Below are 12,273 nucleotides of genomic sequence, written 5' to 3'. Positions count from 1 at the left end.
TCTCTTCCCCCTTAGGAATACTGATAATTCATAAGTTTGGTTGCTTTAGGTAGTCTCAGGATTCTTGAAAAGCTTTGTTCATTCTTTCCTATTCTGTTTTCCTTATATTTGTCTGATTAGATTATTTCAAACCGATATTCAAGTTCCGAGATTCTTTCTTCTGCTTTGTCTAGTCTGTTATTGAAGCTTTCAAAATGCATTTTGTATTTACTTCAATGCATTTTTTAGCTCCAAAATTTGTTCTTGTTATCTTTGTTATTGTTTTTAGATATCTATCTCTTCAGTAAATTTCTCATTCTTATCCTGGATTGATTTTTTCATTTCTTTGTTTTGGTTTTCAGATTTTTCTTACATCTCATTGAGCTTCTTTATTCTTTTTTTTTTTTTTTTTCCTGGAGATTGGGTCTCATTCTATTGCTCAGGGTGGAGGGCAGTGGTGTGTTCATAGCTCACTCTGACCTCCAACTCCCAGGCTTACACAATCCTCCAACCTCAGCCTCCTGAGTAGCTGGGAGTACAGGTGCATGCCACCATGCTCAGTTAAAAATTTTTTGAGAGATAGAATCTCACTCTGTTGTTCTGGATGGTCTTGAACTCCTGGCATCAAGCCAGCCTCCTGCCTTAGCCTCCCAGAGTGCTGGGATTACAGGTGTGAGCCACTGCTCCCAGCCTCATTTACCTTCTTAAAATCAATGTTTTGAACTCTTTATCTGGCATTTTGAGGAATTCTTTTTTATTGGAATCTATTTCTGGACAATTATTGTGGCCCTTTGGCGGTGTCATTTTTCTTTGCTTTTTCATGTTTTCCATGTCCCTCTGTTGATACCTGCACATCTGATACAGCAGTCACTTGTTGCAGGTTTTGAAATTGTTTTCATTGGAGGGAATATTTTTCTAATGATGTATATATATTGTTTGTTGAGCAGGACAATTTGGCTTTGATTTTGAGAGCCTGTGGTAGTGTGTTCTTTGTATGATTTCTTTGGCAGTACAGATGGTTTGTGGTATCTGTGATTTCCTTGGTGGTTTAGTGTATGATTATTAGTTGAGACTGTGGGAAAGTTTTGCTAGAGACTTGGATACCACCTAAGCCAGTCTTTGGGTCCTGGTAGTGGCATCACTGGGCTACGTGTGCCTCTTTTTAAGAATTAGAGCAACTTACACTGTCACCAATGTTACTGGATCCTGGAGGGCTGATTCTTGGGCCTCCATCCGACTTGCTCAGAGGGTAGTAGTGTGAGCAGTGGACTGGGTATGTGGGTGGGTTCTTTGGCCCCTGGGAAGTCGGCTTGCTGTAGCAGTGGTGAAACAACCCACTGGACTCAAGTGGTCTATGTTGGTGTTGCTGGTAGCTGCAATGGGTTGAGTGGGTTAGTCCCCAGTCCCGGCGCTGTCCAAGCAAGTCAGTGGCATTTTCCTCAGTGTGTTAGTCTCTCTTATCACTCCCCAGCCAGTTGGCAGCTGGAACCCAGCCTGAGGATGGGGCACAGTACAGCGTCAAACTCTCAAAATGGCATCAGCTGTGTGGTTGAGATCAGAGAGGGCAGGGCCCCTTGTAGGTAAGCAGCGTGGGAAAGAAACTGTGGGAAGTGTGGTCTGCTTGAGTCTTGGTCTTACAGCAACCTGTTGCAGGGCAGTGGGTATTGTCCCAGGCATGTGCACGAGAGATTGGGTAGCCGCATCTATGGATCTCTGGTACCTAGGCTTCCAAAATGGTGCCCAGCTGAAGCTGCTCTAGGCTTGGATGCCTGTGAGATTCCATGTGGGTTCCCTTTCTGGAGCAACATCTCTGTGTAATCTCTAGGCAGCTCTCCATGTTTGGTTTGAGGCCTCTGTGGGTCGAGGAGTTCTCCTGTATCCAAGATCATAAAACCCGTTTTGGAGCATGGAGCCCTTGGGGTTTCTCTGTTTCCCTGAGCTTAGGAGCTTCTCCTGGCTCTCAGCCAGTCCCTGGCTGGGCAAGTTGCCTTGAACCCTCTTCCTTACTTTTGGTGTTCCTTGTCACTTCTCTGGTGAATCCTAGCATTCTCTCCTAAACGATGTATTTGAAATGTGAGTGTCTACTTACTATTCTGGTTCCTGTCCATGAAAGAGACACATAATACCTGTGTTTGGTCAGCTATCTTCATCCTGTCTCCCCCCAAAACTATAAATATTTTTAAAAACACAACAAACAAAACTCAAAGAGATTTTGTTGTTCTGTTTTTACTACTCTTTTCCTTGTACTATACACATTAACTAAATATATTTTATGAGAATTTCAGGAAGCTAGTCATTATATAAATAACATACTACCTAAAGTTTATTAAATATCTACTACTAGCAGGTTCTCTTCTGTGCACTTCCTGGGCATTAACACAATCAATGTCCACACTAATTACCAAGGTACATGCTGATATCTGTTCATTTTGCAGATAGGGAAGCTAGGACATACCAAATTGGAGGAAATTGCCTAAGATCACAGAGATAAGAAAAGGTGAGGCCAGGATTGGAACTCACGCAGTTGGACTGAGAAATGTGGCTCTGAGCAACTGGGTCAGGCTTCCTAGCCTTGTAACAAAAGCAACGATATAGGTAGCTCAAAGCTCAGTGAAATTTCCAGTAAGATAAAAAAAATTCAAGTGTGAATGTATACTTAAATATTTTCATTTTTAATATTATCATGAGTCATATATTGAGGTACTAGGTCATGTTTTCTGTTAACAGAGTCTGAAGATAGACTATTTTATTTTTATTTTACTTGACTTCTGATACTTAACCTACTTACTAACCATGACCATGGGAAAGTTTTCTGGCCTCTAGGTGCCTCAGTTTCCATACCTATAAACTGTGGGTATGATAGTTTAAACTGCTTAATTGGGCTACAGATTAAGGCAAGGCAATATCTGAATCCATAATTTTCTGTATTCTATTTTTTAGTTCTTTTATTTTTCATATTGTTAGAGGATTGGATCACTAATAGGCTTCGTTCAAATAATCTGTAAAGAAAGCATCAACTACCATCAGGCATAGATGATTTACATGAACTGGATGACCTTTCACATATATAACTCTGTAAAACTCAATAAAATCAACACATTTCAACTGGAATTTGCTGTCATTTTAAGCAAGCCCCTATTGGTAGTCCTTAAAATGAGATATATATGACATATTAGCAACAGGCAATGAAAAGGGCACACCAATTGAAAACTGCTCATGAATTGATCAGATGAGAAGAGGGAAATAAAGAGATGTCTCAAAGGAACCATTCTGACTGTAACTTAATCCTGAAGTCGAAGAGTAGAAGGAGAAAAGAAAACATCATTCAAGTGCTCAGCATTGAATTAAAAGAGTAGGAAATAGCAGTTGTAGAGTTGAGAAAGGCAAATGCATGGAGAAAAGCCAAGTATTTAACATTTCAGTATAGTGAAGATTACTGTGGCTGCAAATTACCTGAATTTCCCTATAGGGAATCATGTTCTCTTTTAAAGGAAAGAAGCATGATATAACCAAACTCATTACAATTACACTTTCAAGTAACATTACTTTCAAGAGTAAATGTGTGTTAAAAAGGGACTGCAAGAAGTCTGCCTATGGTTCATAAAAATATGATTTGGAAAACAAAGCCTATGTCTATGTAAGTTACATTTGATGCACTCTATAAAGAACAGCTTGCTTCTAATTTATTTTTCTCTGCATAGTCAGGAAAAGGCTCATTGTCTATTATAATTTCAGACAGCAAGTGCTATTTCAAAGCATTCAGCCAATTTTTCTATAGTGTCATCTGTTATTTTCTAAAGAATTACCTAATAGTCCTAAAGAATATGTAGTTCCATGAGTTCCTTGATCAGCATGGTTAGGGATTAGTTTAAGTGCTAATGCGAAGGTTACTTTACACAGTTTTGGTTAGGTGGTTATCAAGTATTATAAATAATCATCCTGTGGGCAAGTCATCTGTCCTGGCACCAGTTCACCCATACTAGATATTTGACCTGGTCCATCTGACTCACACATTCAGTTTCTGCTGCTATAATAATGGTGCTTCCTTTTGTCCTCACTTTCCTGGGATCTCACTAAGTGATACGCTGCAGAACATCCCTGTTCATAGAGATTCCCGGGAACTTCCAGCATCCACTGGCAACCTTGACTGTGATGAGTAGAGCTGTATCAGCGTCCTACTTTAGAATAATCTGATTATATGTGAAAATATTGATGCTCAAAACTGATACACCAAGGCATCAGGGAATTACTTTAAAGACATTTAAGGTACGTTAAATTACGATGTGTTTTACAGAATTTGATTAAGAAATATTTCAGGGGCTCACACGCTAAAGTCCCTCTTTAGTACCATCCATTGCAATCTCAGCAGTTCTCCAATCCACTTAGCCAAGTCAAGTTCTTGCCCCTTCATGAGCAGTCATTGGTACTGTCCATTTCCTGTATTCACGCTTAATGAATTCAGTTAACTCATATGAATATCAAAACATCAAAACAATGGGCTCTTGCACTGCACATGCAAATGAGATAACTTCATGAATTTCAGTTCTGACTGGTTATAAGGTAATTTGCGTTATATATATATATATATTTTTTTTCAGAATATTATAGGGGTTCAAATGTTTTGGTTATATACATGGATTGCTTTTGTACTACTTGAGTCAAAGTTATAAGTATGCTTCATCACCCAGATAGTGTACATTGTATCCGTTAGGTATGATTTCACCCATCCTCTCTACCCCCTCCCACCTACATGATTTCTGTTGAGTTTTACTTCCGTCTGTGTACATGAGTGCGTATTGGTTAGTTCCAATTTAATAGTGAGTACAATGGTGTTTGTTTTTCCATTCTTGTGATACTTCACTTAGGATAATGGTCTCCAGTTCCATCCAGATTGTTGCAAATGTATTAATTCATTTTTTTATGGCTGAGTAGAACTTCATGGTATGTATATACCACATTTTATTAATCCACTCATGAATTGATAGGCACTTAGGTAGATTCCCCATCTTTGCAATGAATTGTGCTGCAATAAACATTCTAGTACAAGTGTCTTTTTGATAAAATGACTTTTCTTCCTTTGGGTAAATACCCAGTAGGGTAGTGGGTATTGGGATTGCTGGATCAAATGGTAGGTCTACTTTTAGTTCTTTGAGGAATCTCCAAACTATTTTTCATAGAGGTTGCACTAGTTTGCAGTCCCATTAACAGTGTACAAGTGTTCCTTTCTTTCTGTATCCATACCAGCATCTATTGTTTTGGGACTTTTTGATAAAGGCCATTCTCACTGAGGTTGGATGATATCTTATTGTGGTTTTGATTTGCATTTCTCTGATGATTAGTGACATTAAGCAATTTTTCATGTGTTTATTTGGCCATTAGTCTATCTTCTTCTGAAAAGCTTCTGTTCACGTCTTTTGCCCACTTTTTAATGGGGTTGTTTGATTTTTTTCTTGCTGATTTGCTTAAGTTCTTTGTAGATCCTGGATATTCCCATGCTATACATCCAATAAAGGTAACTTGCATTATTAATTCTGCATTTTATGTAAAATTCTAGGGCATGGCTTAGGGCTCCCCCCCCAATACCTTAGTGATCAGATTCAACCCAATAAGCACTTCCTAAATGAGTTACTTCTCTGGCAGACTCTTTTTCTAAATGTAGATCAATATTAAGACTACTATTAAGATAGTCACCAAGGAAAGACCTTTGCTTTTGATTTAAGTAGCAATATTCTAACTATTTCTTTTCTTTTTTAGAGTTCAGTGTTGTACTAGACTGAGGCTTCTCCTCGATATTTTCAGACAGAATTTTCTCTTCTAAAAATAAAATGTGGTATCAGGTGGCAGCAAAGCCTGATGCTGCTCAAACACAAGACAACGAGGATACTGCAGTGAGAAGGGGTGACTAGAATTGTAGTGACAAAACAGAATGGTGACTATCCACACAAAGTTCTCTGGATTATCTGAGACTTCAGGAAATTTTTTTCTTTAAATATTAGTGTCTAGCCAGCTGGTGACTATAATTTTTTGGCTTTAATATTTTATCAATAAGCAGGTCTAAAGAGAGGGAGAAAATCTGGTTGATGCTGTGCTATTTTTTTTCCCCCTTTGGGAAGTAGTAAGGCACAAAGTTAGTTTTCCTCAGAGATGGAAAAATGAAAATAAAATGAATTGTAATATCCATTTCCACAGGTCCAGTGCTTGGTGCATTGCATACAACTACAGAAGGAGCTCCTGAAGTTATTCAGAGGACGTGATCACCTAGTTTTCTTCCTGTTTTAATTAAGGAAATATGGTGCCAATAAGTCCAGACTGCTGGAGATCAGGGCTGGCTTCATAGGCTTGTGACAAACAATCAAATAAGGTCCCATGCTTAGAAGCCCCCAAACTTAATTCAATGTTCTGCTTTCACCATCTTGAAATTCTTAATGATTTCTGAACAAGGGGCCCTGAATTTTCATTTTACACGGGTCCCACCACTGATTCTGCCTGAGATTTAGATATGTTTGACAGTGGCTTTTTATCTCCACTCAAATGGAATGTAGTCATTTAAATATAAGTCTACTATTCAATATTTACTCATTCAACAAATGTTTTTTGAATATGTTAAATACTATGATAGGTACCAGGGACACAATGGTGAATAGGAAGCTATTGTCTCTGTCCTTAAAAAGCTTTACCTACTAATTGAGGAACAGTGATAAGAAAAAAGGATATTACATTAAAATGTAATAAATAGCATGAGAGCCAAGATACTATGGGAACACATAATAGAGTTATCTAGAAGTAAAATCTCCTTGTAAAGAATGTCCACATTTTGTAATATTGATGGTCAAACTATATTTTCTCTTTTTCAAAAGTGATGTGTAAGATATCTGTTTCAGTATGACATTAGTATTACACTTTCTGCTACAGCTAGAATTGCTAGGGTTTACGCTAGTTAGCATACAAGGTTTCCATTAACTTCTAAGAAGATGAGACAGGAAAGCAAATTGTTCTCACCTTGCTAATTTAATGCTGGTAGGTTTTTCCTTTTAAGTGAAATGCAATGATGAGCAACTTTTAATTAATTATTTTGAAAACAGTTTCCCCAAAGTTAAGAGACACATAGGCCCTTAATACACTTGCTACTAAAGAGGACATGATTAATTCATTTTTTTTTTTCCCGTGGCCCTAATTATTTAGTTAATCCTTTCACCCTCTCCTCTACCCCTAAGCCCACATTAGGAGGCCCACGTGTAAGGTAGCAGTAACCCAAAGTGAAACAATGCCATACTGATGTCCAAATTGTTCTGTACAGGATGGTGGACGTGTTTTGTAATAAATGATATGAAAAGGTCTTTTATTGACAAGCTGCCATGCGCTGTTTGCATTAGCGAATATGAGAAGATGATGGCTGCTCCTCCTTCGTTCCCCATGGCATTCAGCTCAGTGAGATAGCAGAAAACGCTTCAGTTTACTTAAAGCATTGATAACACCTCTAAATAATTAACCGAGGACTTCCTGTCTTCAATTACTTAATGCTTTTTTTTTTTAACATCTTGAGAGGATTATAAGCAATTTATGGATTTCACATGATGAGTGCACTCGCCACTATTCCCACAAAGCATTTATGGGATCATGTTTCTAAAGCTTTGAGGTAATTAAAAATAAGCATGGAGACAATGGGGCTGAGGCGAGGTGCTCCCTGTCCCTTCTGTCATTTCTGAGGACCTAGATTTTCCGGCTCCAGGACGACTAATGCTACAGCTTCATTAGTGCTCTGTTGCTTAGGGAATGCCTAGGTTTTGGAAATGATGAGAAAAATCACAACATGTATCCTAGGGGGTTCAGGCAGCTCTTGTCTCAAACATTTGAGATGGGATGGGAAATAAATCTGATTATTTTAGTTCATTCCATGAACTCAATAGAACAGTCATTCACATCATAAAGTACTTCTGCCATGCATTTGGTCAGTCAGCTAACCATGGAACTGAATTTTCCTGGGCAGATAAAATGTGTAACATTATATATATCTCAGGTTTTAGATTATCTAATGCCTAGCACCATTCCTGTCCCATAGCAACTGCATATAGGAGGCTCTGTACTTGGTAAGGTTTTGCTGAAAGAGGGTTTATTTCTTCATTCAACAAATTCCTCTTTAGGGCTGTATTACCCAGGTGAAATACTACTCTCTAAATCTTAGAACAGAGGGATGGATCAAATGACTTGTAAAGTCATTTCCTGAATTTGTAAAAATTAAAATTACGTGGCAAAAACTTTAAAATATTTATTCTAATAAAAGAGGATTTCTGGCACCAAGATATGTGAATGAAATCCTCTCTCACATAACAATATCCATTAAAAATGACAATGAAAGGAAGAACTGGTAGAGTGAAGTTATTTAAAGAAAAATCTCTGCAATTATTTTATAATTAATGAGGCTATCAATCCTGTTGGTTTGAAGATTACGATTGAATTTGGTCTGTTGGCATATAATTGCCAGTTTCTAGAAAATGCAAGCCAACATCGCTGGCAAAAATTCAAAGCCAATGCTGGTTAAGTAGATATTATAAGAAATTTCTTTAGCCTTGTATCTCAGTTTATTGTGAAACCTTTCCTGGTACAAAGTCTAAATATGCCTTAATTTGGTTTTCAAAACTCTGTAATTAACATCCCATTGTCTACGACAAGCCATTCTTTTGATTTTCACCAGGGTATCCTGTATAGAGTTCTGTTTGCAGTTATTAATTTCCTTGTCAGTCTTTCCTGTTGCTGAGAGCATCTTAAGAGCAGCAATCTTATTTTAGAGCACTTGGTGTACTATCTAGAACACCACAAGCTGGCGACACATTTTTGGGGGGAATAAAACAAGTGTTCTGATTTCCTTATAGATGGAGGCAGTGAATGCCCTAGACACCCTGAGTAGGTCAGTTTGCTTCCTCATCATTCAAATGGGTTATTAACAACATCTCTTACTTAGATGAGTACCATGAGAAACAAATAAGTCAAAATGCAAACAGTTCTCTGAAATGATAAAGCACTGTATAAATGTAAGGTTTTCTTATGTAAAACACCATTATTTCAATCCCTTGTGAACAATTTTCACTTCAACATAAATAAGATGTAAGAAACAGATTTGATCATTTGAATTGATGAGGGGTTTTCCCCATCCCCAGTATCATTGAGTTAGCTCAGGATCTGGTATTAAGGGATGCAATGTGCAAATTCAAAATTGTATTATGCATCTTCTGCAGGCTTACAGCACTTTTGGAAAACCACTGGAAATTCTGTCAGTGAATGCTTGCTTATGTGTCAGGGAATTGTGGAGTTTAAGAGTAAAACATGATGAATTTATTTTGCCACCTGTGTAGTGTAGCCTGTGTCTCTTAAGAAAAATCAGGCATATTTTTCCAGCCTTTCTGCATTTACATGTAAGTTTAATGATCGTGTTATCAAGACCCTCTGAAAGGCATAGGGTGCAATGGAAGAAGGTCATTCTCAAAGGAGGTCTTGGAAGGAGGTGGCTGACAGCAGGGAAAATGTGAAAGTTTGTAAAATCTTGCCTGTGGTCTCAGAATTTATTTTTTTTGGGAAAACCATATCATGCTCATGGATCAGAAGAATCAACATTGTTAAAACGTCTATACTACCCAAAGTGATCTATAGATTCAATGCAATCCCTGTTAAATTACCAACATCATTTTTCACAGATACAGAAAAAATAATTTTATGCTTTGTATGGAACCAGAGAAGACCCCATTTAGCAAAAGCAATTTTAGGCAATAAGACCAAAATGGGTGGTATTAATTTACCAGACTTCAAACTATACTACAAGGCTGTGGTTATTAAAACAGCATGGTATTGGCACAAGAACAGGGACACAGACCAGTGGAACAGAATTGAGAATCCAGATATAAAACCATCCTCATATAGCCATCTAATCTTTGACAAAGTAGACAAAAACATACTCTGGGGAAAAGACTCCTTATTCAATAAATGGTGCTGGGAAAACTGGAAAGCCACATGTAGGAGACTGAAACAGGACCCACACCTTTCACCTCTCACAAAAATCAAATCACAGTGGATAACAGACTTAAACCCTAGGTGTGAAACTATTAGAATTCTAGAAGAAAATGTGGGAAAGACTCTTATAGACATTGGCCTAGGCAAAGAATTTATGAAGAATACCCCAAAGGCAATCACAGCAACAACAAAAATAAATGGGACCTGATTAAATTAAAAAGCTTCTGCATAGCCAAAGAAATTGTCACCAGAGTAAACAACCTACAGAATGGGAAAAAATTTTCGCATGCTACACATTTGATAAAGTACTGATAAGTAGAATCTATTTAGAACTCAGGAAAATCAGCAAGAAAAAAATCAAACAACTCTATCAAAAAGTGGGCAAAGGACATGAACAGAAATTTTTCAAAAGAAGACAGAAGAACAGTCAGAATTTAAATTTACAAAGCTGTTTGGGATGATTCAGTAGATCCACTTAATGAATGAATTTGTATAACCTCTCAAAGTATATTTTTCTGTAAATGGGGGTGGCAATTCTCTTTACCCTATAAGTTTGTGACACAGAATCAAATCAGATAATGTGTGCAAAGTGCTCAGGACAGTATTTGGCACATACTAAATTGATCTTTCTCCAGACATGTATTTAGCTCCTATTGACATGTTCAGTAGTATTCTAGACACTAGAGGTACAACATTGAACAGGTAGACAAAGTCCCTGCTCTTTTGGAGACTACATTTGAGTGGGTGAAGATAGAAAAAGACAAAAATCAAACACTAAAAATATCAAGCAGTGAGAGGTCTATGATAAAAATAAAACAAAGTGGTGTGGCGGTGTGGTAGAGAAGCTACTCTAGACTGGGTAATACAGAAAATGCTTCTCTTTTCTCCAGAAGTGACATTCAAGCTAAAACTTGTTAATTATTATTATAATGGCCACTAGTAACTATCTATTTACTATTGTACTGCACTATCATATTATTAAAGTATAATAAACATTATAATAAAAATACAATTACTATTAATTAACGTTAATAATACTAACAAATAGCCACAATGAATTTGCTGTCAACTAGCTCTGCGCATTAATTACCCACTTAGTAGACAAATGTTAGCTTCTGGCTGATTTTCCCCAGCCTTTCAGTACATTCTTGGTTATACTAGTCCCATTATCTATGAGTATATCCTTGGGGAATGAAAATGCATCTTACTGTTTGTTTGGGAAAAAAAAAAGTTAATACTGATGCAAAAACCCCACACATAATGCATATCAAAGCCAAATATAAATTATTTCTGAAGTTATCTGCTGTTGTGGCTTATTGCTGCCAGTGTGGGCTCTTCTATTAGCATGGATAAGTGGGACCTGACCATATGTCAAGAGAACGCGTCCTTTCGAAGTGACCTCATATATCAAACACACACCCCTGGGATGCTTTGCCCCCCTAACCACAATGACAGACTCCTCCAGTAGGTTTTCCTTTTTTTTTTTTTTTTTACCTGTGACCGTATGCTGCCTCCTGTCAGCGGTGTCAGTGTAGATGAGACCTTTCCCAACCTGCCGGATCTGGTACTCTTTAATGACGCCATTTGGTTTCTCAGGGACACTCCAGCTCAGATGCAGAGCCTCTGCACTTGGGGCTGTGATTCGTGGTGGCAGGATGCTCTCTGGAACTCCTTGGGTAGTAGCTGCAACTACCTGAAGACATAGGAATTAAACTGCAATTTATTGTAATACTACACTAGGTATCCTGATCAATGAGAATGTCACTTTTGTTTTAAAATGTTGTTGTCTGGCCTGGCATACCATTAGCAGGGGCAGGGAGAAGCAGTCCCCTTTTTTTACTCTTTCCCTCCCATCCTATTTAAACAATGAAATCTGACCTTGAATACATTACATAAGTCTCAGACTACCATTTATCACCACAGGTTCAACAACAATTTTGACGGCAGAGTGCAGCCCTCAGTGTTTAAACAAGTAAAATCTGGCTGGCAGACTGTCTTACTAGAGAACTCTTGATAACTCTCTTCCATATGGCCCATCAGTGTCTTTGCATTTTAACAGCCTGATTTTGTACATTTTAAGCACTAGTAAATATGGAGCAAACCCCACATCTGAACTTGCTTGCATATGATATACTTTGAACAGTGTAAATGGGCAGGCTTTTTTGTGCTCTTCCCGTGATACTTGGGATGACTTTATAGTATCTGTGCCAATGTTCTAGACAAAGAACCAAGTGAGAAGAAAAAATAATAAATCAATCAATTATTTAGTCAATATTGTCAAAACATAGCTTT

General features: G+C 37.7%; 1 protein-coding gene across 1 annotated transcript in view; it reads right to left on the bottom strand.

Moving 5' to 3' along the window:
* USH2A (usherin) overlaps positions 1 to 12,273 on the bottom strand; it is a 611,994-nt gene that overhangs the window by 119,557 nt on the left and 480,164 nt on the right. Inside the window, exon 54 of the mRNA XM_069459264.1 lies at positions 11,476 to 11,674. Coding sequence (XP_069315365.1) covers positions 11,476 to 11,674 — 199 coding nt within the window. The remainder of the gene's footprint in view (positions 1 to 11,475; positions 11,675 to 12,273) is intronic.

The sequence above is a fragment of the Eulemur rufifrons genome, chromosome 27, assembly GCF_041146395.1.
Source record: "Eulemur rufifrons isolate Redbay chromosome 27, OSU_ERuf_1, whole genome shotgun sequence".
Classification (NCBI taxonomy): domain Eukaryota; kingdom Metazoa; phylum Chordata; class Mammalia; order Primates; family Lemuridae; genus Eulemur; species Eulemur rufifrons.
The sequence above is the reverse complement of the archived record's forward strand: the minus strand, read 5'-3'. Positions and strand labels throughout refer to the sequence as shown.